This window comes from Procambarus clarkii, chromosome 80 (genome assembly GCF_040958095.1).
Source record: "Procambarus clarkii isolate CNS0578487 chromosome 80, FALCON_Pclarkii_2.0, whole genome shotgun sequence".
In the NCBI taxonomy this organism is placed as follows: Eukaryota; Metazoa; Arthropoda; class Malacostraca; order Decapoda; family Cambaridae; genus Procambarus; species Procambarus clarkii.
The window spans coordinates 18,099,338-18,125,266 of NC_091229.1; the positions used below are offsets into that span (position 1 = coordinate 18,099,338).

The 25,929-nt window shown below is 40.3% G+C and overlaps 4 protein-coding genes across 4 annotated transcripts in view; 3 read left to right on the forward strand and 1 right to left on the reverse strand.

The window, feature by feature from the left end:
- Positions 1-2,329: 2,329 nt before the first annotated feature.
- On the forward strand, positions 2,330-3,122 carry LOC138357783 (shematrin-like protein 2). Its single transcript, XM_069314848.1, has 2 exons — positions 2,330-2,392; positions 2,702-3,122. The coding sequence occupies exons 1-2, from the start codon at positions 2,381-2,383 to the stop codon at positions 3,050-3,052; spliced, it is 363 nt and encodes a 120-aa protein (XP_069170949.1). The 5' UTR covers positions 2,330-2,380; the 3' UTR covers positions 3,053-3,122.
- A 2,169-nt stretch (positions 3,123-5,291) lies between these two features.
- On the forward strand, positions 5,292-10,509 carry LOC138357908 (PE-PGRS family protein PE_PGRS16-like). The gene is made up of 3 exons (XM_069315079.1): positions 5,292-5,530; positions 9,043-9,145; positions 9,953-10,509. Exons 1-3 carry the CDS (start codon positions 5,292-5,294, stop codon positions 10,427-10,429), a joined length of 819 nt encoding a protein of 272 aa, XP_069171180.1. The 3' UTR covers positions 10,430-10,509.
- Positions 10,510-16,369: 5,860 nt separating this feature from the next.
- On the forward strand, positions 16,370-17,780 carry LOC138357872 (uncharacterized). Its single transcript, XM_069315033.1, has 2 exons — positions 16,370-16,425; positions 17,233-17,780. The coding sequence occupies exons 1-2, from the start codon at positions 16,414-16,416 to the stop codon at positions 17,698-17,700; spliced, it is 480 nt and encodes a 159-aa protein (XP_069171134.1). The 5' UTR covers positions 16,370-16,413; the 3' UTR covers positions 17,701-17,780.
- A 6,695-nt stretch (positions 17,781-24,475) lies between these two features.
- LOC138357909 (ctenidin-3-like) overlaps positions 24,476-25,929 on the reverse strand; it is a 22,806-nt gene continuing 21,352 nt past the window's right edge. Inside the window, exon 2 of the mRNA XM_069315080.1 lies at positions 24,476-25,080. Within this exon, the coding sequence (XP_069171181.1) occupies positions 24,555-25,080 (526 nt within the window). The 3' untranslated portion in view covers positions 24,476-24,554. The remainder of the gene's footprint in view (positions 25,081-25,929) is intronic.

Below are 25,929 nucleotides of genomic sequence, written 5' to 3' on the forward strand. Positions count from 1 at the left end.
GCAGCTCTGTACCAACACCTTGCCTTTCATCTCATTTTTTTTCATCTGAACTTTGAGAATTCTCCAAATTCTACAGAGTGACATTCTTAACTACTGCTAAACTGAGTAAATGGAGTGAACAGAGTAGTGTTGTTGGTGAAGCGAGGTATCGAAAAGACGGATTAGTGTTACCCATTATTTGAGGTTCTTAGTGAGTGAACAGATTAACACGGTGTGCTAATCTTGGGAACTGAGCTAGTAAATAGTCTTGAATTATATGTTAATTGGGGCATTGATTTGGTGAACAGGTTAGTAATGTATTAATCGGTGCACTGAGTGAGTAGATTGGATTGCGTTATAAGCGGTAAAAAAAATTAGTTAGATGGAATGTTTTGCTGGGTAAATGGGACGTTGGCTAAGTGTAAACAGGTTATCAATGATTGATATCGAGTGGCTGCGTCAACAGGTTGATAATAGGAGGAAAAATAATTCTTTAGTGAATATATCAGTATTGAATTTACAGCACAGAACTAAGGGGTAATTGATTACAGAGAATGAAGCATGACAAAGAGTTAACAGGGAAGCCATCTTCTGGGCGAAGCAGGTTGCCACGTGAGCAGAGAATGACAAAACCTGCGGAAGGATTGTAGGTTAAGCAGGACGAAGAGTGTATGTAACAGCATTCTGTGTGAAGTCTTTCGTTGAGTAATTACCGTGGGTGCAGGTGGGACAGGATGAATGACTAGGCAGGTAAACAGCTGGATTGAGTTATAGAGTAAACAGATTATACTCTGAGTTACTCTGGGTAATTAATTCAATGTGTTAGCAGGCCGTTGCGTATGAGGGACAGATTAGTACTGTGCGTTACGCACGGTATAGAGTAATAAGGTTAGTACGATTTACAATTTGGGATTCTTTGTGAAGAAACAGATTAGCAATATTTGTATAGAGGTGAACTGATTAGTATGGAGCAATAAACGGGCTGTGTAAGTGTCTGAGGTCCAGACGTCGGTTACCAGCTGCCGCAACGCAAATAAAAAAACAAAACATAAAAACATTACATCTCGTGACGCAAGTGCAGAGATCACTGGGTTAACACAGTAACAGCGTGGAGTCAAGGTGGAAACCGCCTGTCACAACTTGGAACAAAACTCTTTATATATTAGATAGATTTGTCCATGAAAATTATATTCTAATCACAACAGTTGTTTAGTTTTATAACATCCATAATCAACTTATTGAATATCTAATATAAATATATTGGGAATTCCCTAACAGCAGATATTTGGAATTAAAATTCAGCGATCTTTGGTCAATAGCATTTGATTAATTCCGAAGGAAACAATGAATCCTCTAGTACCTATATGTAACCTTCAACTTCAACTTAATAATGTAGAGTTGATAATTAATACTTAATAATGGTTGAATTTTCACTCATGTCAACAAGGTCTTCCAAGAACTTTAGCGATCACAGACTTTGAGATCGTTTATTATTAATGAGGAACCTGGGTGTTTAATAAGAGCAAGTGAGAACTGCTGATGAATCTAGTTATTCGATGAGTGCTGCTAATGAAGCTGGGCAGTGAGTGCCAATGAACTACCAACCAAACAAAACTTTAATTATTTTTGGGGTAAGTGAGTTTATAAGCAAACATTATACTGTGAGTCACCTGGGTCACTTAGAATAATGTGTTAAGTATGCCGTTGAGTTTGTGAGCAGATTAGTTGCTGTGCGTGAAGTGTGGTATTGAGTAAAAAATTAGTATTATTTATAGTTTGGGATTCTTTATGAATAACCAGATTAGCAATATGTGTATAGAGGTGAACAAGGTAGTATCAATAAACAAGCAAATAACATTGCAATAAACGGGGTGTGTAAGGATGTGAGTGATAGAAATTGGGAAGTTATTCAAGTAAACAGGTTAACAGTGAGCTGCGGCGAGTGAATGAGCCAACAGGTTGGTAATGTGATTAAAGTGGGGCCTTTAGAGAATAGGTATATATTTTAATTTTATTTATATTTTTTCTATTATTATCAACCACAGACATGGACACACAGTTAAACTTGTAACAAGCATATATACATTTTATTCTGTTCTCCATTGAGAGGATTCGAGATCTGTTAAATATATATTTCACTGATATATTATATATATTAGGTTTAAGCACAGAAGTGAGTGCCCAGGTGAGTACAGTGAGTGCAGCAAGGTAGAGAGTGAGCAGTTAAGAAATTTTACAGTGACACAGGTCCTTCGAGTGAACTGGGAAGTAGTGTTGGTTCAGTATGACCCTGAATATAGACTAAAGAAATACTGGGAGGGTTTGGGCGGTCCCTTTCCTGAGTGGTATATAATGCCGCGCTGCCTCCAGCTGCCACAGTCAACACTGACACTTCTGAACCATGAAGACCTTCGTGAGTTACTCCTTCTGACTCTCTTAGTCTCCATACTCAGCAGTTTGTTGTTAATAACTCGATACTAACAGTCATTTTGCCTTTTTCTACCCAACTCTGTTGTTCATAGACTATAATTCAAATTTAACTTATATGCTGTCCCTTTAGCATTTTTTTATTGTAACAAAATTCCAGGAGATGGTTTAATTGTCTTAATTTGTTTTATTCCTGTGTAAAGATTTATTCTACCTTTACTTGCTTAGTATACGTACATGTCAATTAATCATAATGCTAAGAAAGGTAAACTAAGATTTTTTGTTTACTTAACAGATCATTGTTGCCGCCCTGGCCGCCTTCTGCTTGGTGGACACCAGCGCTGCTCCTGCCCCAGAGGCTGAGCCAGGTTATCTTGGCGGCTTCGGAGGCTTTGGAGGGTTTGGTCGAGGCTTCGGGCTAGGATATGGAGGATACGGAGGATATGGAGGCTACGGAGGATATGGAGGCTACGGAGGCTTCTATCGTGGAAAGAGGAGCGCTGAGCCTGCTGCTGAGCCTGAAGCTAATCCAGGTTACCTTGGCGGCTTCGGTCGAGGCTTCGGCGGCTTCGGTCGAGGCTTCGGCGGCATTGGAGGCTTCGGGAGAGGATATGGAGGGTATGGAGGCTACGGATACTATGGTTGAACACAAGCTGTTGTCAGCTGAGCCTTCTATTTGTTTTGTGTCTTTGAATCTATAAAAATAATAACTTTCAAGCATAAACATCGTTTATATCATTATTACTGTTTATATATGATGCGACATTATTAAGAAAGTAAATAAAAATACAAAATAATCTTCTATATTTATAAGAAAGAATGTCTGTCTGAGGTTGGAGTGAGACGCCTGTTGCTAGCCTCACCCAACTTTCTTACATGAAGCATGTTGGTGAAGTGTGTCAGTATCATGATGACACAGAGTCAGCATGATACTGACCGCGGCAGTATCATAGGTCTGGCGGGTTCTGCTTCAGTACCATACTTAAGGAAATACTGGTATCCAAACCCAACCCCTCCATTCAGTTTTCACGAAGTTAAGTCTTAAATATTGGTTATATTGTCCATAGGCTTACTTAACAATTTTAGTTCAATATCTTACTTCTCAAGAGAGAGGTGATGGTGAGAGAGAGGGAAATAGAATGGTTGAGAGGGTGAATGTTTAAAAATAGGGAAGGATAGAGAGAGAGAGAGGCGAATGTTGGGGTAGAGGGAAGGAGAGAGAGGGGGGATGTGCGGAGAGTGAGTGGCGATTCGGAGAGCTGATGGAGAGTGAAGGAGAGTGGGGATAGGGAAATATGAGAGAAGTGGGAGATCGAGAGAGATTCCCCAGTGATGAGAAAAATGGGTAGTAGGCGAAAAGAGATACAAGCGTAGCCGGGAACCCCCTTCCCTCTTGTATGATGGTATATAACAATGATGCGGTTAATAGTATCACCTCGTAAGACAAAATTAAAATTGTATTTTAACAGCATCAGGGGATCTAGACAAATGATAGAAATTACTTTTCATTTTTTGGCTTTGACTTATATGACTATGACACTGTCGATGACGCTCAGGGACATGAATAGGTTGGCTTATATAACAATTATACCCACTGGAAACTTAGTGTGCAGCTCGGCCTTAATTGTATGGTTATTTCTTAAAATATAACTATGTTGACTGTTGGTTATCCTCAAGCTGACTTGGGTTTCTATCAGTTAAAACAATGTTTAACGGAATAGCCATTTAATGTAATTTCCACCTTTGTAATAGAGAACTGCTGTATTTTTGTTTTACAAGACACCAGATAAAACACATGTTAGTTTAGTCATATATTATGCACCCCATACTGCGTTCTCCTATTGTTGTCGCCTTGGCCGCCTTCTGCTTGGTGGACACAAGCGCTGCTCCTGCCCCAGAGGCTAAGCCCGGTTACCTTGGTGGCTTCGGAGGTTTTGGAGGTTTCAGTCGAGGTTTCGGGTTAGGATACGTAGGATACCGATGATATAGAGGCTACGGGGACATCTATCGCGGAAAATGGTGCGCTGAGCCCTAAAGCTAATTCAGGTTACTTAGGTGACTTTGGCGACTTCAGGAGAAGATTTGAAGGCTACGGATACTATAACTAAATATCAGATGTTGTCAGCTGAGTCTTACTTTTTGTTTCTGTGACTATCAATATATAGACAATAAAAACATATCGAGCATAGACATTGTTTATACCATTATTAGAGTTTATATTCGTTGATATAATATAAAGATATTATAACATTATGGGACAATGTCTGTCCAAAGTAGGAGGCTAAAAACTTGGAACTAGCCTCACCCAACTTTTACACATGAAGCATGTGGGGAATGGAAGTGGCATAGGCAATCAGGGTCAGCTCAAGTGCCACACCTAAGGAAACATTGGCATCAAACCAAACCAACCCTATCTTGGTCGCTCAACAAGCGTTTCACGAGCACTTTGTCCTGGGTTCGTATCCTGGCCGGGGAAGGATTTATTGGCGTCAATCCTTAACTGTAGCTTTTGTTTAACTCTAACAGTAAAATGGGTACTTGGTTGTTAAACGATTTTTCGCGTTGTCGTATTCAAGGGAACATAGTATTAAGGACGTGCCCGAAACACTACGCATACTAGTGGCTGTACATGAATGTAAGAACTCTTGTACATATAAATAAATAAATAAATAAATAAATAAATAAATAAATAAATAAATAAATAAATAAATAAAAATCTGCAGTTTTAATGAAGCAAGTTCTGAAATACTGGTTCGTGTTTCCGTTGATTATTATCACTTTATATCGGTGTTGTCAAACTGTATTGGTCCAAACACTCAGGTCTGATTAGGAAAAGAATTACTGACTCCCAACATCCTGAAAGTACAAGTATAAATAGCTATGATATGTTCAGATCTGAAACCTATATCTATGGGCAGCAACAAAACTTCCACCAGACTGTGCGACATAGGGATTGCCAGATCAGGTTGGGTTACCATTACTTGTGGCAGGTGGCTACAGGTGACGGATCTTCCAATCCTGAGCACTCCAGGTGCAAACTCTGTGAGCAGGAACTGCCGCATGAAATCCCACACTACATCACCGAATGCCCAGTTATTAGACCATTCAGACCCGTTGGCATGAGGTACGTAGAGTTATGCAATTACTTTATTCACTCTCATGTTCTCGAAGATATCCTCATAGTGCACCCAAAATTTGCCAGTGCAGGTTACTGAACATTTGGCCCTGAATGACTAACCATCCTGCGAGATGGGGACTTTCAGAATCACTGCTACCTGATTCACTCTTGTGTTCGGGATATCCTCATAACGAACCCAGAGTCGGTCAGTGCAGACTACTTTTTATATGCCTCTGTATGACTAACCTATCCTGTGTGAACGGGATTTTTTAGCATCACATAGCTAGCGTTTTGACACTGTACTCCACTTCATATAGTCTGGGGTAGCTGCACAAATGCAGATGCACCTAATGCATTAAAAAAAGCTACCTTACCTAGCCTTTTGACACACTGTACTCCCCTTCATATAGTCTAGGGTAGCTGCACAAATGCAGATGTTCCTAATGTATTAATAATAATAAAAATACCTTATTCACTCATGCGTTCTTGAGGATACTCTGCATCCAAAGTTTGCCATTGAAGACTACTGATCACATGGCCCTGTATGACTAAATCACCTTGTATGATGGGGATTTTTAGCATCCCGTTGGTAAGTATTGACACACTTTATACTCCCCCTTTATATAGTCTAGAGTAGCTGCATAAATACAGATGTGTTAATTAAAAAAACATCGCTTTCATCGTTGGCTCAGTCCAGTTGTCAACAGGATGCACTGTAACAGCCTTTAGGGTTTACAAAAACAATATTTGCACACAGACTATCTGAGTCAGGTTAAACAACTGGCTGAACTTTAAACAAACAACTAGCTGCACAGAAACTAGCTACTAGTGCAGTAAAAAACACAGTAGGAGGAATAATTTTCTGTGATTTAAAGTCTGCTCTTCAAGCATTTGAAAAGTTCTCTAGCAATTTCGACAAGAAGAACATCATAATAGCAATTATAAACAATCTAATCGCTGCACATAATGAATGTTTTAGAGTCTTATTTGAATGGGTAACATCTTACATAAATATTACCCATCATAATGGCATTGACATCCCCTCATAATATACTCAAAATTTGCTGGTGCAGGCTGCTGGTCACTTGGTCCTGTATGACTAACCACGCTCTGCGATGGGGATTTTTTTTTAGCATCCTGTAGCTAGCTCTTAACACACTATGTACTCCTTTCATATAGTCTAGGGTAGCTGCACAAATGCAGATGCACCTAATATGCCAATAAATCCTAAACTGGTCTGTTCTGTGCTTGACTCCCTTTTCTCTCATGTTTGGCCACTGACGACGTCCCCCAAGTGGATAGAAAGAGCTCAGGTCATTTAATTTTTCTTTTGTAGTGTTTCGAAGCTACAAATAATGTATTACACTCCCTAACTCCCAACTCGTATGTTGGGAGGAATGAAGAACTCGCCACTACTTTCGTATTCCTGCCCGCAGTCATAAACAAAGTTTATTGACAAAATTTAGGATAGAGCTGCGCATACATTGAAAAACAAACTTAATAACTGAAGTTATACTGTTTATCCACTTCACTACAACTCCCTCCCTAAAGTAAACTATGAAACTAGAGATACGATATATAACTATATAGCAGCTTCGACGCTTTTATTATCAAAAATTATGAATAAACGCATTTTGGAAACTGACGACCAAAATACACTGTCATTTCAACATTTCAAAATATTAAAACAATTGAACCCGTACATTGATACTGAAAATTACAGACAAAAATGCAGTTTGAGTTTACAGAATTTAAAGAAGACTCACTAGTGGTTACTTACCTTGTGGTTGCCTTGCGATGATTTCGGGGGTCGTCATCAATGCGACCCTGTCCCCAACCAGACCTCCAGGTTGCTGGACTGGTCAACCAGGCTGTTGAATCACAGCCTGGTTGAGATCCAACGTTAAATGTGATGAAGCCGGGAGATAATGAGTAGGTTGATGACTATAGTAGGAGCGAGGTGCTCAACTAGTCATATTCAGATGTGCTTGCAAAGTGCAACATGCGTCCCTGGCCCCATACTCCAAACTCTTTTTAATTTAATGTAATAACTTGGTCCCCGTGTTTCTCTTGACATATTTCTAATTAAAAACATGAACTAAATTAGCTTTAACCCCTATTAGTCTAACCCATTCCACTTTCAACGCTAACTAGAAAGTCTTCCTGACATATTCCTTGACTTATTTGAGTCTCCGGTTTCCTTCTTTGTCCTCTCGCTCTGAGGTGATGTCCGTGATCTGGGGGCACCCAGAGCTGCCCTCGACCGTAACTCTTACTCCTCGACCCTGAGCCACACACACATTATGCCAGTGTTTATACATCAGTGAGGCAAACTGAAAGCCATACACACCCAAAGAGTTATAGCGTAGTTATGCACACACAGCGGTCACTGGTTAGGGCGTCAGGTGCGAGGAGTCAAGGTGGAATCTGCGAGTTACGGCAGAAATATAAAAAAAACATTTATAACGATATGGAGTTCTCTGACAGGTGTTCTGAGCCTTGACATCCCTCGAGATCACGAATTGCCGTGTCCAACTCCAAGAGGCAGGGACTTGATCTGATGTTTCTCCGTTAATGCGGAAATTCACCGAATAACCTCTGTATATATTAATGATTGAAATGGGGGAGTATAAGATTACCAGGAGTCGATTATAGTCTGGCCAGGAGTCGATCAAGATCTGGCCAGGAGTCAATCATGGCCTGGCCAAGAGTCGATCATGGTCTAGTCAAAAGTCGATCAAGGTCCGGCTGGAAGTCAATCATGGTCAGGCAAAAAATTGATCATGGTCTGGCCAAGAGTCGATCATGGTCTGGCCAAGAGTCGATCATATTCTTGCCAGGAGTCGATCATCGTCTGACCAAGAGTGTATAATGGTCTGGTCAAGAGTCGATAATGGTCTGGCCAAGAGTCGATAATGGTCTGGTTAAGAGTCGATCATGTTCTTTCCAGGAGTCGATCATCGTCTGACCAAGAGTCAATAATGGTCTAGCCAGGAATCGATAATGGTCTGTCCAAGAGTCGATTATGGTCTGGCCAAGAATTGATATTGGTCTGGCCAAGAGTCGATCATGGTCTGGACAGGAGTCAATTATAGTCTGGCCAGGAGCCGATCATGATCTGGCCGGGAGGATATTATGGTCATGTTCAGGAGTCGATCATGGTCTGGCCACGCGTCAATCATGGTCTAGCCAGGAGTCGATTATGGTCTTATCAAGAGTCGATCATGGTCTGGTCAGGAGTCGATCAAGGTCTGGCCAGGAGTCGACCATGGCTTGGCCGGTAGTCAATCATGGTGTGGCCAAGAATTAATCATGGGCTGGACAGGAGTCAGTCTTCGCCTGGCAGGAGCCTATCATCGTCCGGGAAGGAGTCGATCATAAACCTTCCAACATACAATTATAAAGACTAACGAAGAATCATCAATGTAAGCAGCTTTTGCTGTCTCCACACAACCGATATTAATACTACAAAGGCTTCCGTATGGAACATAGAGTAATTTTTATCCTTGAAAATACAGTCATACTGGAAACTGTTGGCTTTCACTGAGCGGTATAAAAGGACGCGTTGGCTCTAGCTGGACACAGTTAGTCGAGAGACACCCGACAGCCATGAAGTCCCTGGTGAGTCCTTTCTCTTCTTACGAGATACATGTACACCGAGAATTGTATTTCACTTCACGGGTTCTATACACTGAGAGTTTACTTTGGTCCTGAGCTATGTTGAAGACTTGTTGAATCTTAGACCTTCTAAACAAAGGAAATGTTATTAACATTACCAGATGTCAGCTGGGCATTGTTGAAATATTAAAATCTCAATTCCGTAGAGATTTGAGGGTCATAATTGGTCTGGATTTTGCGAAAATAAATCAATGTATAAATGTTTGAAATAGGACTAATAATAAATACATATAACAAGAAGTGTTAGAAGTAAAACGTTAATAGTTTTTTCTTCAGGTTTACTAGGTGTATGTCTCACTCAGAATATGTAGTTCAATTTCCGACACCGTATTATAGAATGGACACATTCTTTACAAAGTTTACAGAGAATGGAGACAAGGCTAATCTCGGAACTGTAAAACTCCCTTATGAGAGAGAGATTTGAAATCACACATTCTCTAGAGAAGCAAAAAGTAACAGGTGACATGACTGACAAACGCAAGCTGTAGAAGTTTAGATTAAAAACAGACCTGAGAATTGGGATCCCTAGAAAATGGTTCAAGCGTAGGTAAGACGTGCCTGGCATGGGTCAATAGGCCATCTCCAATATCAGTTACTTCAATGTCCTTATCGATTTATCTTAATAATATCATTGAGATGGTTACTTGTTTGATATTTATAAATCTACTTCCTATAATTGATTGATTTTAAGCCATATAATCCATATTAAAATTACTCTAATAGAAGTAATATTTTGTGTTTATCCAATAGGTGATTGTGACCGCCCTGGCCGCCTTCTGCTTGGTGGACACAAGCGCTGAGCCTTCTGCATTTGCTGAACCTTCCCCAGTTGCTAAACCTGGTCACTTAGGTGGATTCGGAGGATTCGGAGGCTATGGAGGCTTTAGGGGAGGATATGGAGGCTTTGGCGGTGGATATGGAGGTTACGGAGGCTACTACCGCGGAAAGAGGAGCGCTGACCCTGAAGCCAATCCAGGTTTTCTAGGTGGTTTCGGTGGCTTCGGACGAGGATATGGAGGCTTTGGAGGTTTCGGGGGAGGGTATGGAGGCTTCGGGGGAGGATATGGAGGCTACGGAGGCTTCTATCGTGGAAAGAGGAGCGCTGAGCCTGCTGCTGAGCCTGAAGCTAATCCAGGTTACTTTGGAGGCTTCGGTCGAGGCTTCGGCGGCTTTGGAGGCTTCGGGAGAGGATATGGAGGGTATGGAGGCTACGGATACTATGGTTGAACACAAGCTATTGTCAGCTGAGCCTTCTATTTGTTTTCTGTCTTTGAATCTATAAAAAAATAAAAACTTTCAAGCATAAACATTGTTTATATCATTATTAGTGTTTATATATGACGCGATATTATTAAGAAAGTAAATATAAACACAAAATAATCTTCTATAGTTATAAGAAAGAATGTCTGTCTGAGGTTGGAGTGAGACGCCTGTTGCTAGCTTCACCCAACTTTCTCACATGAAACACGTTGGTGAAATGTGTCAGTATCATGATGACACAGAGTCAGCATGATAGTGACCGCCGCAGTATCATAGGTCTGGCGGGTTCTGCTTCAGTACCATACTTAAGGAAATACTGGTATCCAAACCCAACCCCTCCATTCAGTTTTCACGAAGTTATGTCTTAAATATTGGTTATATTGTCCATAGGCTTACTTAACAATCTTAGTTCAATATCTTACTTTTCAAGAGAGAGGTGATAGTGAGAGAGAGGGAAAGAGAATGGTTGAGAGAGTGAATGTTTAAAAAGAGGGATGGAGAGAGAGAGAGGCGGATGTTGGGGGTAGAGGGAAGGAGAGAGAGAGGGGATGTGCGGAGAGTGAGTGGCGATTCGGAGAGTTGATGGAGAGTTAAGAAGAATGGGGATAGGGAAATATGAGAGAAGTTGGAGATTGAGAGAGATTCCCCAGTGATGAGAAAAATGGATAGTAGACGAAAAGAGACACATGCGTAGCCGGGAACCCCCTCTATTATGATGGTATAAAACAATGATGCGGTTAAAAGTATCACCTCGTAAGACAAAATTAAAATGGTATTTTAACAACATCAGGGGATCCAGACTAATGATAGAAATTGCGTTTCATTTTTTGGCTTTGACTTATGACTATGGTACTGTCGATGACGCTCAGGGACATGAATGGGTTGGCTTATATAAGAATTATACACTCTGGAAACTTTAGTGTGCAGCTCGGCCTTAATTACATGCTTATTTCTTAAAATATAACTATGTTGACTGTTGGTTATCCTCAAGCTGACTTGGGTTTCTAACAATTAAAACAATGTTAAACGGAATAGCCATTTAATGTTAAATTCCACGTTTGTAGTAGGGAACTGCTGTAATTTTGTTTTACAAAACACCAGATAAAACACATGTTAGTTTAGTCATATATTATGCACCCCATACTGCGTTCTCCTATTGTTGTCGCCTTGGCCGCCTTCTGCTTGGTGGACACAAGCGCTGCTCCTGCCGCAGAGGCTAAGCCCGGTTACCTTGGTGGTTTCGGAGGTTTTGGAGGTTTCGGTCGAGGCTTCGGATTAGGATACGTAGGATACCGATGATATAGAGGCTACGGGGACATCTATCGCGGAAAAAAGGTGCGCTGAGCCCTGAAGCTAATTCAGGTTACTTAGGTGACTTTGGCGACTTCAGAAGACTTGAAGGCTACGGATACTATAACTAAATATCAGATGTTGTCAGCTGAGTCTTACTTTTTGTTTTCTGTGACTATGAATATATAGACAATAAAAACATATCGAGCTAAGACATTGTTTATACCATTACTAGAGCTTATATTCGTTGATATAATATAAAGATATGATAACATATATGAGACAATGTCTGTCCAAAGTAGGAGGCTAAAATCTTGGAACTAGCCTCACCCAACTTTTACACATGAAGCATGTGGGGAATGGGAGTGGCATAAGCCAATCAGGGTCAGCTCAAGTGCCACAACTAAGGAAACATTGGCATCAAACCAACCAACCCTATCTTGGTCGCTCAACAAGCGTTTCACGAGCACTTTGTCCTGGGTTCGTATCCTGCCGGGGAGGATTTACTTGGCGTCAATCCTTAACTGTAGCTTTTGTTTAACTCTAACAGTAAAATGGGTACTTGGTTGTTAAACGATTTTTCGCGTTGTCGTATTCAAGGAAACATAGTATTAAGGACGTGCTCGAAACACTACGCATACTAGTGGCTGTACATGAATGTAAGAACTCTTGTACAAATAAAAAAAAAATTAAATAAATAAATAAATAAATAAATAAATAAATAATAAACAAATAAATAAATAAAAATCTGCAGTTTTAATGAAGCAAGTTCTGAAATACTGGTTGGTGTTTCCGTTGATTTATTATCACTTTATATCGATGTTGTCAAAACTGTATTGGTCCAAACACCCAGGTCTGATAGGAAAGAAATTACTGACTCTGAACATCCTGAAAGTACTAGTATAAATAGCTTTGATTTGTTCAGATCTGAAACCTATATCTATGGGCAGCACAAAACGTCCACCAGACTGTGCGACATAGGGATTGCCAGGATCAGGTTGGGTTACCGTTACTTGTGGCAGGTGGCTACAGGTGACGGATCTTCCAATCCTGAGCACTCCAGGTGCAAACTCTGTGAGCAGGAATTGCCGCATGATCTCCCACACTACATCACCGAATGCCCAGTTATTAGATCATTCAGACCCGTTGGCATGAGGTTCGTAGAGCTATGCAATTACTTTATTCACTCTCATGTTCTCGAAGATATCCTCATAGTGCACCCAAAATTTGCCGGTGCAGGTTACTGAACATTTGGCCCTGAATGACTAACCATCCTGCGAGATGGGGACTTTCAGTATCACTGCTACCTTATTCACTCTTGTGTTCGGGATATCCTCATAACGAACCCAGAGTCGGTCAGTGCAGACTACTTTTTATATGCCTCTGTATGACTAACCTATCCTGTGTGAACGGGATTTTTTAGCATCACATAGCTAGCGTTTTGACACTGTACTCCACTTCATATAGTCTGGGGTAGCTGCACAAATGCAGATGCACCTAATGCATTAAAAAAAGCTACCTTACCTAGCCTTTTGACACACTGTACTCCCCTTCATATAGTCTAGGGTAGTTGCACAAATGCAGATGTTCCTAATGTATTAATAATAATAAAAATACCTTATTCACTCATGCGTTCTTGAGGATACCCTGCATCCAAAGTTTGCCATTGAAGACTACTGATCACATGGCCCTGTATGATTAAATCACCTTGTGTGATGGGGATTTTTAACATCCCATAGGTAGGTATTAACACACTTAATACTCCCCTTTATATAGTCTAGGGTAGCTGCATAAAAACAGATGTGTTAATTAAAAAAACATTTCATCATCGTTGGCCCAGTCCAGTTGTCAACAGGATGCATTGTTACAGCCTGTAGGGTTTACAAAAACAATATTTGCACACAGACTATCTGAGTCAGGTTAAACAACTGGCTGAACTTTAAACAAACAACTAGCTGCACAGAAAGTAGCTACTAGTGCAGTAAAAAACACAGTAGGAGGAATAATTTTCTGTGATTTAAAGTCTGCTCTTCAAGCATTTGAAAAGTTCTCTAGCAATTTCGACAAGAAGAACATCATAATAGCAATTATAAACAATCTAATCGCTGCACATTATGAATGTTTAGAGTCTTATTTGAATGGGTAACATCTTACATAAATATTACCCATCATAATGACATTGACATCCCCTCATAATATACTCAAAATTTGCTGGTGCAGGCAGCTGGTCACTTGGCCCTGTATGACTAACCACGCTCTGCGATGGGGATTTTTTTTAGCATCCTGTAGCTAGCTCTTAACACACTATGTACCCCTTTCATATAGTCTAGGGTAGCTGCACAAATGCAGATGCACGTAATATGCCAATAAATCCTAAACTGGTCTGTTCTGTGCTTGACTCCCTTTTCTCTCATGTTTGGCCACTGACGACGTCCCCCAAGTGGATAGAAAGAGCTCAGGTCATTTAATTTTTCTTTTGTAGTGTTTCGAAGCTACAAATAATGTATTACACTCCCTAACTCCCAACTCGTATGTTGGGAGGAATGAAGAACTCGCCACTACTTTCGTATTCCTGCCCGCAGTCATAAACAAAGTTTATTGACAAAATTTAGGATAGAGCTGCGCATACATTGAAAAACAAACTTAATAACTGAAGTTATACTGTTTATCCACTTCACTACAACTCCCTCCCTAAAGTAAACTATGAAACTAGAGATACGATATATAACTATATAGCAGCTTCGACGCTTTTATTATCAAAAATTATGAATAAACGCATTTTGGAAACTGACGACCAAAATACACTGTCATTTCAACATTTCAAAATATTAAAACAATTGAACCCGTACATTGATACTGAAAATTACAGACAAAAATGCAGTTTGAGTTTACAGAATTTAAAGAAGACTCACTAGTGGTTACTTACCTTGTGGTTGCCTTGCGATGATTTCGGGGGTCGTCATCAATGCGACCCTGTCCCCAACCAGACCTCCAGGTTGCTGGACTGGTCAACCAGGCTGTTGAATCACAGCCTGGTTGAGATCCAACGTTAAATGTGATGAAGCCGGGAGATAATGAGTAGGTTGATGACTATAGTAGGAGCGAGGTGCTCAACTAGTCATATTCAGATGTGCTTGCAAAGTGCAACATGCGTCCCTGGCCCCATACTCCAAACTCTTTTTAATTTAATGTAATAACTTGGTCCCGTGTTTCTCTTGACATATTTCTAATTAAAAACATGAACTAAATTAGCTTTAACCCCTATTAGTCTAACCCATTCCACTTTCAACGCTAACTAGAAAGTCTTCCTGACATATTCCTTGACTTATTTGAGTCTCCGGTTTCCTTCTTTGTCCTCTCGCTCTGAGGTGATGTCCGTGATCTGGGGGCACCCAGAGCTGCCCTCGACCGTAACTCTTACTCCTCGACCCTGAGCCACACACACATTATGCCAGTGTTTATACATCAGTGAGGCAAACTGAAAGCCATACACACCCAAAGAGTTATAGCGTAGTTATGCACACACAGCGGTCACTGGTTAGGGCGTCAGGTGCGAGGAGTCAAGGTGGAATCTGCGAGTTACGGCAGAAATATAAAAAAAACATTTATAACGATATGGAGTTCTCTGACAGGTGTTCTGAGCCTTGACATCCCTCGAGATCACGAATTGCCGTGTCCAACTCCAAGGAGGCAGGGACTTGATCTGATGTTTCTCCGTTAATGCGGAAATTCACCGAATAACCTCTGTATATATTAATGATTGAAATGGGGAGTATAAGATTACCAGGAGTCGATTATAGTCTGGCCAGGAGTCGATCAAGATCTGGCCAGGAGTCAATCATGGCCTGGCCAAGAGTCGATCATGGTCTAGTCAAAAGTCGATCAAGGTCCGGCTGGAAGTCAATCATGGTCAGGCAAAAAATTGATCATGGTCTGGCCAAGAGTCGATCATGGTCTGGCCAAGAGTCGATAATGGTCTGGTCAAGAGTCGATCATGTTCTTGCCAGGAGTCGATCATCGTCTGACCAAGAGTCAATAATGGTCTAGCCAGGAATCGATAATGGTCTGTCCAAGAGTCGATTATGGTCTGGCCAAGAATTGATATTGGTCTGGCCAAGAGTCGATCATGGTCTGGACAGAAGTCGATTATAGTCTGGCCAGGAGCCGATCATGATCTGGCCAGGAGGATATTATGGTCATGTTCAGGAGTCGATCATGGTCTGGCCACGCGTCAATCATGGTCTAGCCAGGAGTCGATTATGGTCTTATCAAGAGTCGATCATGGTCTGGTCAGGAGTCGATCAAGGTCTGGCCAGGAGTCGACCATGGCTTGGCCGGTAGTCAATCATGGTGTCCAGAATTAATCATGGGCTGGACAGGAGTCAGTCTTCGCCTGGTAGGAGCCTATCATCGTCCGGGAAGGAGTCGATCATAAACCTTCCAACATACAATTATAAAGACTAACGAAGAATCATCAATGTAAGCAGCTTTTGCTGTCTCCACAAACCGATATTAATATACAAAGGCTTCCGTATGGAACATAGAGTAATTTTTATCCTTGAAAATACAGTCATACTGGAAACTGTTGGATTTCACTGAGCGGTATAAAAGGACGCGTTGGCTCTAGTTGGACACAGTTAGTCGAGAGACACCCGACAGCCATGAAGTCCCTGGTGAGTCCTTTCTCTTCTTACGAGATACATGTACACCGAGAATTGTATTTCACTTCACGGGTTCTATACACTGAGAGTTTACTTTGGTCCTGAGCTATGTTGAAGACTTGTTGAATCTTAGACCTTCTAAACAAAGGAAATGTTATTAACATTACCAGATGTCAGCTGGGCATTGTTGAAATATTAAAATCTCAATTCCGTAGAGATTTGAGGGTCATAATTGGTCTGGATTTTGGGAAAATAAATCAATGTATAAATGTTTGAAATAGGACTAATAATAAATACATATAACAAGAAGTGTTAGAAGTAAAACGTTAATAGTTTTTTCTTCAGGTTTACTAGGTGTATGTCTCACTCAGAATATGTAGTTCAATTTCCGACACCGTATTATAGAATAGACACATTCTTTACAAAGTTTACAGAGAATGGAGACAAGGCTAATCTCGGAACTGTAAAACTCCCTAATGAGAGAGAGATTTGATATCACACATTCTCTAGAGAAGCAAAAAGTAACCGGTGACATGACTGACAAACGCAAGCTGTAGAAGTTTAGATTAAAAACAGACCTGAGAATTGGGATCCCTAGAAAATGGTTCAAGCGTAGGTAAGACGTGCCTGGCATGGGTTAATAGGCCATCTCCAGTATCAGTTACGTCAATGTCCTTATCGATTTATCTTAATAATATCATTGAGATGGTTACTTGTTTGATATTTATAAATCTACTTCCTATAATTGATTGATTTTAAGCCATATAATCCATATTAAAATTACTCTAATAGAAGTAATATTTTGTGTTTATCCAATAGGTGATTGTGACCGCCCTGGCCGCCTTCTGCTTGGTGGACACAAGCGCTGAGCCTTCTGCACTTGCTGAACCTTCCCCAGTTGCTAAACCTGGTCACTTAGGTGGATTCGGAGGATTCGGAGGCTATGGAGGCTTTAGGGGAGGATATGGAGGCTTTGGCGGTGGATATGGAGGTTACGGAGGCTACTACCGCGGAAAGAGGAGCGCTGACCCTGAAGCCAATCCAGGTTTTCTAGGTGGTTTCGGACGAGGATATGGAGGCTTTGGAGGTTTCGGGGGAGGGTATGGAGGCTTCGGTGGAGGATATGGAGGCTACGGAGGCTTCTATCGTGGAAAGAGGAGCGCTGAGTCTGCTGCTGAGCCTGAAGCTAATCCAGGTTACTTTGGAGGCTTCGGTAGAGGCTTCGGCGGCTTTGGAGGCTTCGGGAGAGGATATGGAGGGTATGGAGGCTACGGATACTATGGTTGAACACAAGCTGTTGTCAGCTGAGCCTTCTATTTGTTTTCTGTCTTTGAATCTATAAAAAAATAAAAACTTTCAAGCATAAACATTGTTTATATCATTATTAGTGTTTATATATGACGCGATATTATTAAGAAAGTAAATAAAAACACAAAATAATCTTCTATAGTTATAAGAAAGAATGTCTGTCTGAGGTTGGAGTGAGACGCCTGTTGCTAGCCTCACCCAACTTTCTCACATGAAGCACGTTGGTGAAATGTGTCAGTATCATGATGACACAGAGTCAGCATAGTACTGACTGCGGCAGTATCATAGGTCTGGCGGGTTCTGCTTCAGTACCATACTTAAGAAAATACTGGTATCCAAACCCAACCCCTCCATTCAGTTTTCACGAAGTTAAGTCTTAAATATTGGTTATATTGTCCATAGGCTTACTTAACAATTTTAGTTCAATATCTTACTTTTCAAGAGAGAGGTGATGGTGAGAGGGAGGGAAAGAGAATGGTTGAGAGGGTGAATGTTTAAAAATAGGGAAGGATAGAGAGAGAGAGAGGCGGATGTTGGGGGTAGAGGGAAGGAGAGAGAGAGGGGATGTGCGGAGAGTGAGTGGCGATTCGGAGAGCTGATGGAGAGTGAAGAAGAGTGGGGATAGGGAAATATAAGAGTAGTTGGAGATTGAGAGAGATTCCCCAGTGATGAGAAAAATGGATAGTAGGCGAAAAGTGACACATGCGTAGCCGGGAACCCACTCTATTATGATGGTATAAAACAATGATACGGTTAAATGTATCACCTCGTAAGACAAAATTAAAATAGTATTTTAACAACATCAGGGGATCTAGACAAATGATAGAAATTACGTTTCATTTTTTGGCTTTGACTTATGACTATGGTACTGTCGATGACGCTCAGGGACATGAATGGGTTGGCTTATATAAGAATTATACACACTGGAAACGTGTGCACTTCGGCCTTAATTACATGCTTATTTCTTAAAATATAACTATGTTGACTGTTGGTTATCCTCAAGCTGACTTGGGTTTCTAACAATTAAAGCAATGTTAAACGGAATAGCCATTTAATGTTAAATTCCACGTTTGAAGTAGGTGATTGCTGTATTTTTGTTTTACAAAACACCAGATAAAACACATGTTAGTTTAGTCATATATTATGCACCCCATACTGCGTTCTCCTATTGTTGTCGCCTTGGCCGCCGTCTGCTTGGTGGACACAAGCGCTGCTCCTGCCCCAGAGGCTAAGCCCGGTTACCTTGGTGGCTTCGGAGGTTTTGGAGGTTTCGGTCGAGGCTTCGGGTTAGGATACCGAGGATATAGAGGCTACGGGGACATCTATCGCGGAAATATGTGCGCTGAGCCCTGAAGCTAATTCAGGTTACTTAGGTTACTTTGGCGACTTCAGGAGAAGATTTGAAGGCTACGGATACTATAACTAAATATCAGATATTGTCAGCTGAGTCTTACTTTTTGTTTTCTGTGACTATCAATATATAGACAATAAAAACATATCGAGCTAAGACATTGTTTATACTATTATTAGAGTTTATATTCGTTGATGTAATATTAAAATATTATAACATATATGGGACAATGTCTGTCCAAAGTAGGAGGCTAAAAACTTGGAACTAGCCTCACCCAACTTTTACACATGAAGCATGTGGGGAATGGAAGTGGCATAGGCCAATCGGGGTCAGCTCAAGTGCTACACTAAAGGAAACATTGGCATCAAACCAACCAACCCTATCTTGGTCGCTCACCAAGCGTTTCACAAGCACTTTGTCCTGAGTTCGTATCCTGGCCGGGAAGGATTTACTGGGCGTCAATCCTTAACTGTAGCTATTGTTTCACTCTAACAGTAAAATGGGTACTTGGTTGTTAAACGATTTTTCGCGTTGTCTTATTCAAGGGAACTTAGTATTAAGGACGTGCCCGAAACACTACGCGTAATAGTGGCTGTACATGAATGTAAGAACTCTTGTACAAATAAAAAATAAATAAATAAATAAATAAAAATCTGCAGTTTTAATGAAGCAAATTCTGAAATACTGGTTGGTGTTTCCGTTGATTTATTATCACTTTATATCGGTGTTGTCAAAACTATGTGGTCCAAACACTCAGGTTGGGTTACCGTTACTTGTGGCAGGTGGTTACAGGTGACGGGTCTTCCAATCCTGAGCACTCCAGGTGCAAAATCTGTGAGCAGGAACTGCCGCATGGTCTCACACACTTCATCACCAAATGCCCAGTTATTAGATCATTCAGACCCGTTGGCATGAGGTACATAGAGCTATGCAATTACTTTATTCACTCTCATGTTCTCGAAGATATCCTCATAGTGCACCCAAAATTTGCCAGTGCAGGTTACTGAACATTTGGCCCTGAATGACTAACCATCTTGCGAGATGTGGACTTTCAGTATCACTGCTACCTGATTCACTCTTGTGTTCATGATATCCTCATAATAAACCCAGAGTCTGTCAGTGCAGACTACTTTTTATATGCCTCTGTATGACTAACCTATCCTGTGTGAAGGGGATTTTTTAGCATCACGTAGCTAGCGTTTTGACACTGTACTCCACTTCATATAGTCTAGGATAGCTGCACAAATGCAGATGCACCTAATGCATTAATAAAAAGCTTCCTTACCTAGTTTTTTGACACACTGTACTCCCCTTCATATAGTCTAGGGTAGCTGCACAAATGCAGATGTTCCTAATGTATTAATAATAATAAAAATACCTTATTCATTCATGCGTTTTCGAGGATACCCTGCATCCATAGTTTGCCATTGAAGACTACTGATCACATAGCCTTGTATGACTAAATCACCTTGTGTGATGGGGATTTTTAGCATCCCGTAAGTAGGTATTGACACACTTTATACTCCCCCTTTATATAGTCTAGAGTAGCTGCATAAATACAGATGTGTTAACTAAAAAAACATTTCTTCATCGTTGGCTCAGTCCAGTTGTCAACAGGATGCACTGTAACAGCCTTTAGGGTTTACAAAAACAATATTTGCACACAGACTATCTGAGTCAGGTTAAACAACTGGCTGAACTTTAAACAAACAACTAGCTGCACAGAAAGTAGCTACTAGTGCAGTAAAAAACACAGTAGGAGGAATAATTTTCTGTGATTCAAAGTCTGCTCTTCAAGCATTTGAAAAGTTTTCTTGCAAGTTCGACAGCAAGAACATCATAATAACAATTATAAACAATCTAATCGCTGCACATAATGAATGTTTTAGAATCTTATTTGTATGGATAGCATCTTACATAAATATTACTCATCATAATGGCATTGACATCCCCTCATAATATATTAAAAATTTTCTGGTGCAGGCTGCTGGTCACTTGGCCCTGTATGTCTAACCACGCTCTGCGATGGGGATTTTTTTTTAGCATCCTGTAGCTAGCTCTTAACACACTATGTACCCCTTTCATATAGTCTAGGGTAGCTGCACAAATGCAGATGCACCTAATATGCCAATAAATCCTAAACTGGTCTGTTCTGTGCTTGACTCCCTTTTCTCTCATGTGCTGCCTCTGACGACGTCCTCAAGTGGAAAGAAAGAGCTCAGGTCATTTAATTTTTCTTTTGTAGTGTTTCGAAGCTACTAAGAATATATTACACTCCCTAACTCCCAACGCGTAAATAATGAGGAACTCGCCACTACTTTAGTATTCTTGCCCATAGTCATAAACAAACTTTATTGACAAAATTTAGGATAGAGCTGCGCATACATTGAAAAACAAACTTAATAACTGAAGTTATACTGTTTATCCACTTCACTTCAACTCCCTCCCTAAAGCAAACTATCAAACTAGAGATACGATATATAACTATATAGCAGCTTTAACGCTTTTATTAGCAAAAATTATGAAAAAATGCATTTTGGAAACTGACGACCAAAATACACTGTCATTTCAGCATTTCAAAATATTAAAAAATTGAACCCGTACATTGATACTGAAAATTACAGACAAAAATGCAGTTTGAGCTTACAGAATTTAAAGAAGACTCACTTGCGGTTACTTACCTTGCGGTTATCTTGCGATGATTTCGGGGGGTCAACATCAGTGCGGCCCGGTCCCCGACCAGACCTCCAGGTTGCTGGAGGCTTATTAAAGATTAAACTGTACTCTGAAAGATTTTCGCCATAAGTCTATACTAAGTTCGTCTGGTCGTGTAGAAATAAATAATTTTTACTGTATACAACTTTTTAATTGATGGTGGATTATGTTAGTAAAAGAACAGTGGCATTCTATTTCTGCAATACTCTGAATGAAATATATATTTTCACCGGAAATGTGCAATCAATCAATCTTACTTGCTGAACCTTCCCCCAGTTGCTAAACCTGGTTTCTTAGGTGGATTCAGAGGTTTTAAGGGAGAATATGGAGGACTTGGTGGTGCATATGGATGTTGCGGAGGTTACGTCCGTGGAAAGAGGAGCCTGAAGCTAATCTAGGTTACCCAGGCGACTTCGGAGACTTTGGCCGAGGATTTGGATTAGGATATGGAGGCTTTGGAGGTTACATATATACTTTGGTTGAATATCAACAATTGTCAGCTGACTGTTCTTTTATTTACTATAACAGAGATTTAATCGTGCAATATATATATATATATATATATATATATATATATATATATATATATATATATAAAATATATATATATATATATATATATATATATATATATATATATATATATATATAATATATATATATTATAATATATATAATATTATATATATATATAATATATATATAATATATATATATATATATATATATATATATATGTCGTACCTAGTAGCCAGAACTCACTTCTCAGCCTACTATGCAAGGCCCGATTTGCCTAATAAGCCAAGTTTTACTGAATTAATATATTTTCTCTATTTTTTTCTTATGAAATGATAAAGCTACCCATTTCATTATGTATGAGGTCAATTTTTTTTTTATTGGAGTTAAAGTTAACGTAGATATATGACCGAACCTAACCAACCCTACCTAACCTAACCTATAAACATAGGTTAGGTTAGGTTAGGTAGCCAAAAACGTTAGGTTAGCTTAGGTTAGGTAGGTTAGGTTGTCGAAAAAACATTAATTCATGAAAACTAGGCTTATTAGGCAAATCGGGCCTTGCATAGTAGGCTGAGAAGTGAGTTCTGGCTACTAGGTACGACATATATATAATATAATATATATATATATATATATATATATATATATATATATATATACATATTTTAAAACCTAGAAGGGGTACCACCTCTGGTGCATATGTATATATATATATATATATATATATATATATATATATATATATATATATATATATATATATATATGCACCAGAAGTTATTATGTATGAACCTCAATACGACTCTGGCAGTGTTGGTGAATATCGTTATAAAATATAGGTCATTGTACTGTTTACAAGATGATTATAACCCTCAAAGTTAAAGTAAGCCTAAAATAACATATCTTTTGTTATTCTCCACTCCTGTTGTAGTGTTGGTAATCTCTACGCCTGCAGTCATCTGATAATTTTCACGCCTGCAGTAATGTTGAAAGTCTCCACGCCTGCAGTAATGTTAATAATCTCCATGCCAGCAGTAATCTTGATAATCTCCACGCCAGCAGTAATCTTGATAATCTCCTCGCCAGAAGTCATATAATAATCTCCACGCCAGGAGTCATATAATAATCTCCACGCCAGGAGTCATATAATAATCTCCACGCCAGGAGTCATATAATAATCTCCACGCCAGAAGTCATATAATAATCTCCACGCCAGAAGTCATATAATAATCTCCACGCATGCAGTCATTTAATAATCTCAACGGTTGCAGTAATGTTTATAACCTCCACGGCTGTAGTAATGTTGATAATCTACACGTCTGCAGGCATGTTAGCATTAAACACAGCAGAGACGCACGAGCCTGTATAAAAATCGAACTATCAAAGGAACCTGTTAACCAAGTTGCGAGGAATCCCAACACATGATTGCACCAACTCTGTCAAATTTAGAACAGAATTTTATCCAGAAATGAGAACTTGGAGAGGGTGGCTTTAGTAGAAGTGGGAAGGAAAACAAAGGGGGGGGGGGGGTTAAAAGTGGAGGGGTTGAATAAGAAGGAGAAGTGAAAGAGGTGTGGAAATTGGTGGAAAGGGGTTGAGAGGGGAGGACATGTTGGAGGGTGCAGAGGCGGCGAGACGAGAAAGGTGGAGTGAGGGGAGGAATGGGGAAGACGATGATTTTTTTTGAGTGGGGGACGGGTAAACGCCAAGATGGTAAGAGGGGAAAGAGGGATGAGAGAGAGGGTAGGAGTAGAGAGATGAGAAAGAAGAAAAGAGAGAGACCCAGGCCATGCCGAGTGCCCCTTAATAATTCATGTTTAATTTTATACTGGTAAATTTCCTTATCAACTTATGCATAGCACAATTACCAATATTTTATAATGATGTACCATCAATAGCACAGGAGTCGTGTTGAGGTTTACACACTTCAAACCCACTAATTTGTAGTCATACAAGCAAGACTAAACAGTCCTTTGACATATTTTGGCCATAAATCTATACTGAGTTCGTCTGGTCGTATAGAAATAATTTTTACACTATACAATTTTTTAATTGATTGTGGATTACGTAAGTAAAAGAACAGCGGCAAACTATTTTTGCAATACTATCAATGAAAAATAAATTTTAACCGGAAATACGCAATGGAGGATCGAAATAAAATTCATGGGAGAAAATTTGTCGTCTTTTAATTTATATATTTTACATTTTAAATCTCAATCACAGTAAGTCAGCAGACAGTTGCTGATGTTCAACCATAGTATCCATAGCCTCCGTAGCCCCCGTAGCCTCCGTAGCCCCCTCCAAAGCCTCCGCCGAAGCGTCCAAAGCCGCCAAGGTAACCGGGATTAGCTTCAGGCTTAGCGCTCCTCTTTCCACGATAGAAGCCTCCGTGTCCTCCATAACCTCCACCATAGCCTCCATAACCTCCACCATAGCCTCCATATCCCCCGAAGCCTCCAAAACCTCTGAAGCCGCCTAGGTAACCAGGCTCAGCTTCAGGCTCAGCAACAGGCTCAGCGCTCCTCTTTCCACGATAGAAGCCTCCGTATCCTCCATAACCTCCACCATAGCCTCCATAACCTCCACCATAGCCTCCATATCCTCCACCGAAGCCTCCAAAGCCTCTGAAGCCACCTAGATAACCGGGCTCAGCTTCCGGCTTAGCTTCAGGTTCAGCGCTCCTCTTTCCACGATAGAAGCCTCCGTATCCTCCATAACCTCCACCGAAGCCGCCGTATCCTCCCCCAAAGCCTCCGAAACCACGACCGAATCCCCTAAGTAGCCAGGCTCAGCAACTGGGGAAGGCTCAGCGCTTGTGGCCACAAAGCAGGAGGTGGCCAGGGCGGCAACAATCACCTGTAAGATCAACACAAACATTACTTCAATGAGATTACACGTAAATTGAGGGAAGCTTAAAATATTTTCAGTTACAACATGTAGAATTTTATATTCAGTAATTATATATAATTCAACAACTAAACGATTGCCTTCAAAATCAATAGCGAAAAGATAACTAAACACAGGAAACAAGAGATGGGTATTCCTATATATACCAAACTAAACTTCACATTAAACGCTCCAGCTATGCCCCGTCTGTTATGTTTTCCGGAAATATGTCCCATAAATCAAGAATCCCTATTTCCGAACCAATGTTTACCGGAGAAGCGTTGGAGGCAGCACTTCTGGACCATTGCCATAGTGCTTGGGGGGCAATGCGTGAAACCCAGATTGGGCTTCAGCGGAAGCCTCAGGACATCTAGAGGATTCAGTTGAATCCCACATTGCACGGTTTTTGTCAGTGTCGTGGTGTAGTGGTCTATGGCGGGTGCTATGCGGTCTAGTGCATAGGGGTTTAGAGGAGTTTCAAGTGTACGGGTGGCATATTACTGACTCTTCCTGTAATGAATTCTGATCTACTTTCTTGTAATATTTTAAACATTATTACATCGATTTCTTAGCTTAAAAATCCAAACTAATCATGACTCCCAGATGTCTACTCATTCAGATTTGGCAATATCAACACTGTTCAGTTGGTATCTGGTAACTAACTTATCGTTGTCCATGTCTATAACCCTAAAATACTGTGACTAGATGTACTGGTAAGGATATATTTATAAATACAT

Bases quoted from the DNA above. Each gene is read 5' to 3' on its own strand.
- LOC138357908 (XM_069315079.1), top strand. From the start codon at position 5,292: ATGTTCAGATCTGAAACCTATATCTATGGGCAGCAACAAAACTTCCAC. The intron at 5,531-9,042 runs GTACGTAGAGTT...TTGAAAATACAG, and splicing joins TTCAGACCCGTTGGCATGAG to TCATACTGGAAACTGTTGGC. The intron at 9,146-9,952 runs GTGAGTCCTTTC...TTTATCCAATAG, and splicing joins CGACAGCCATGAAGTCCCTG to GTGATTGTGACCGCCCTGGC.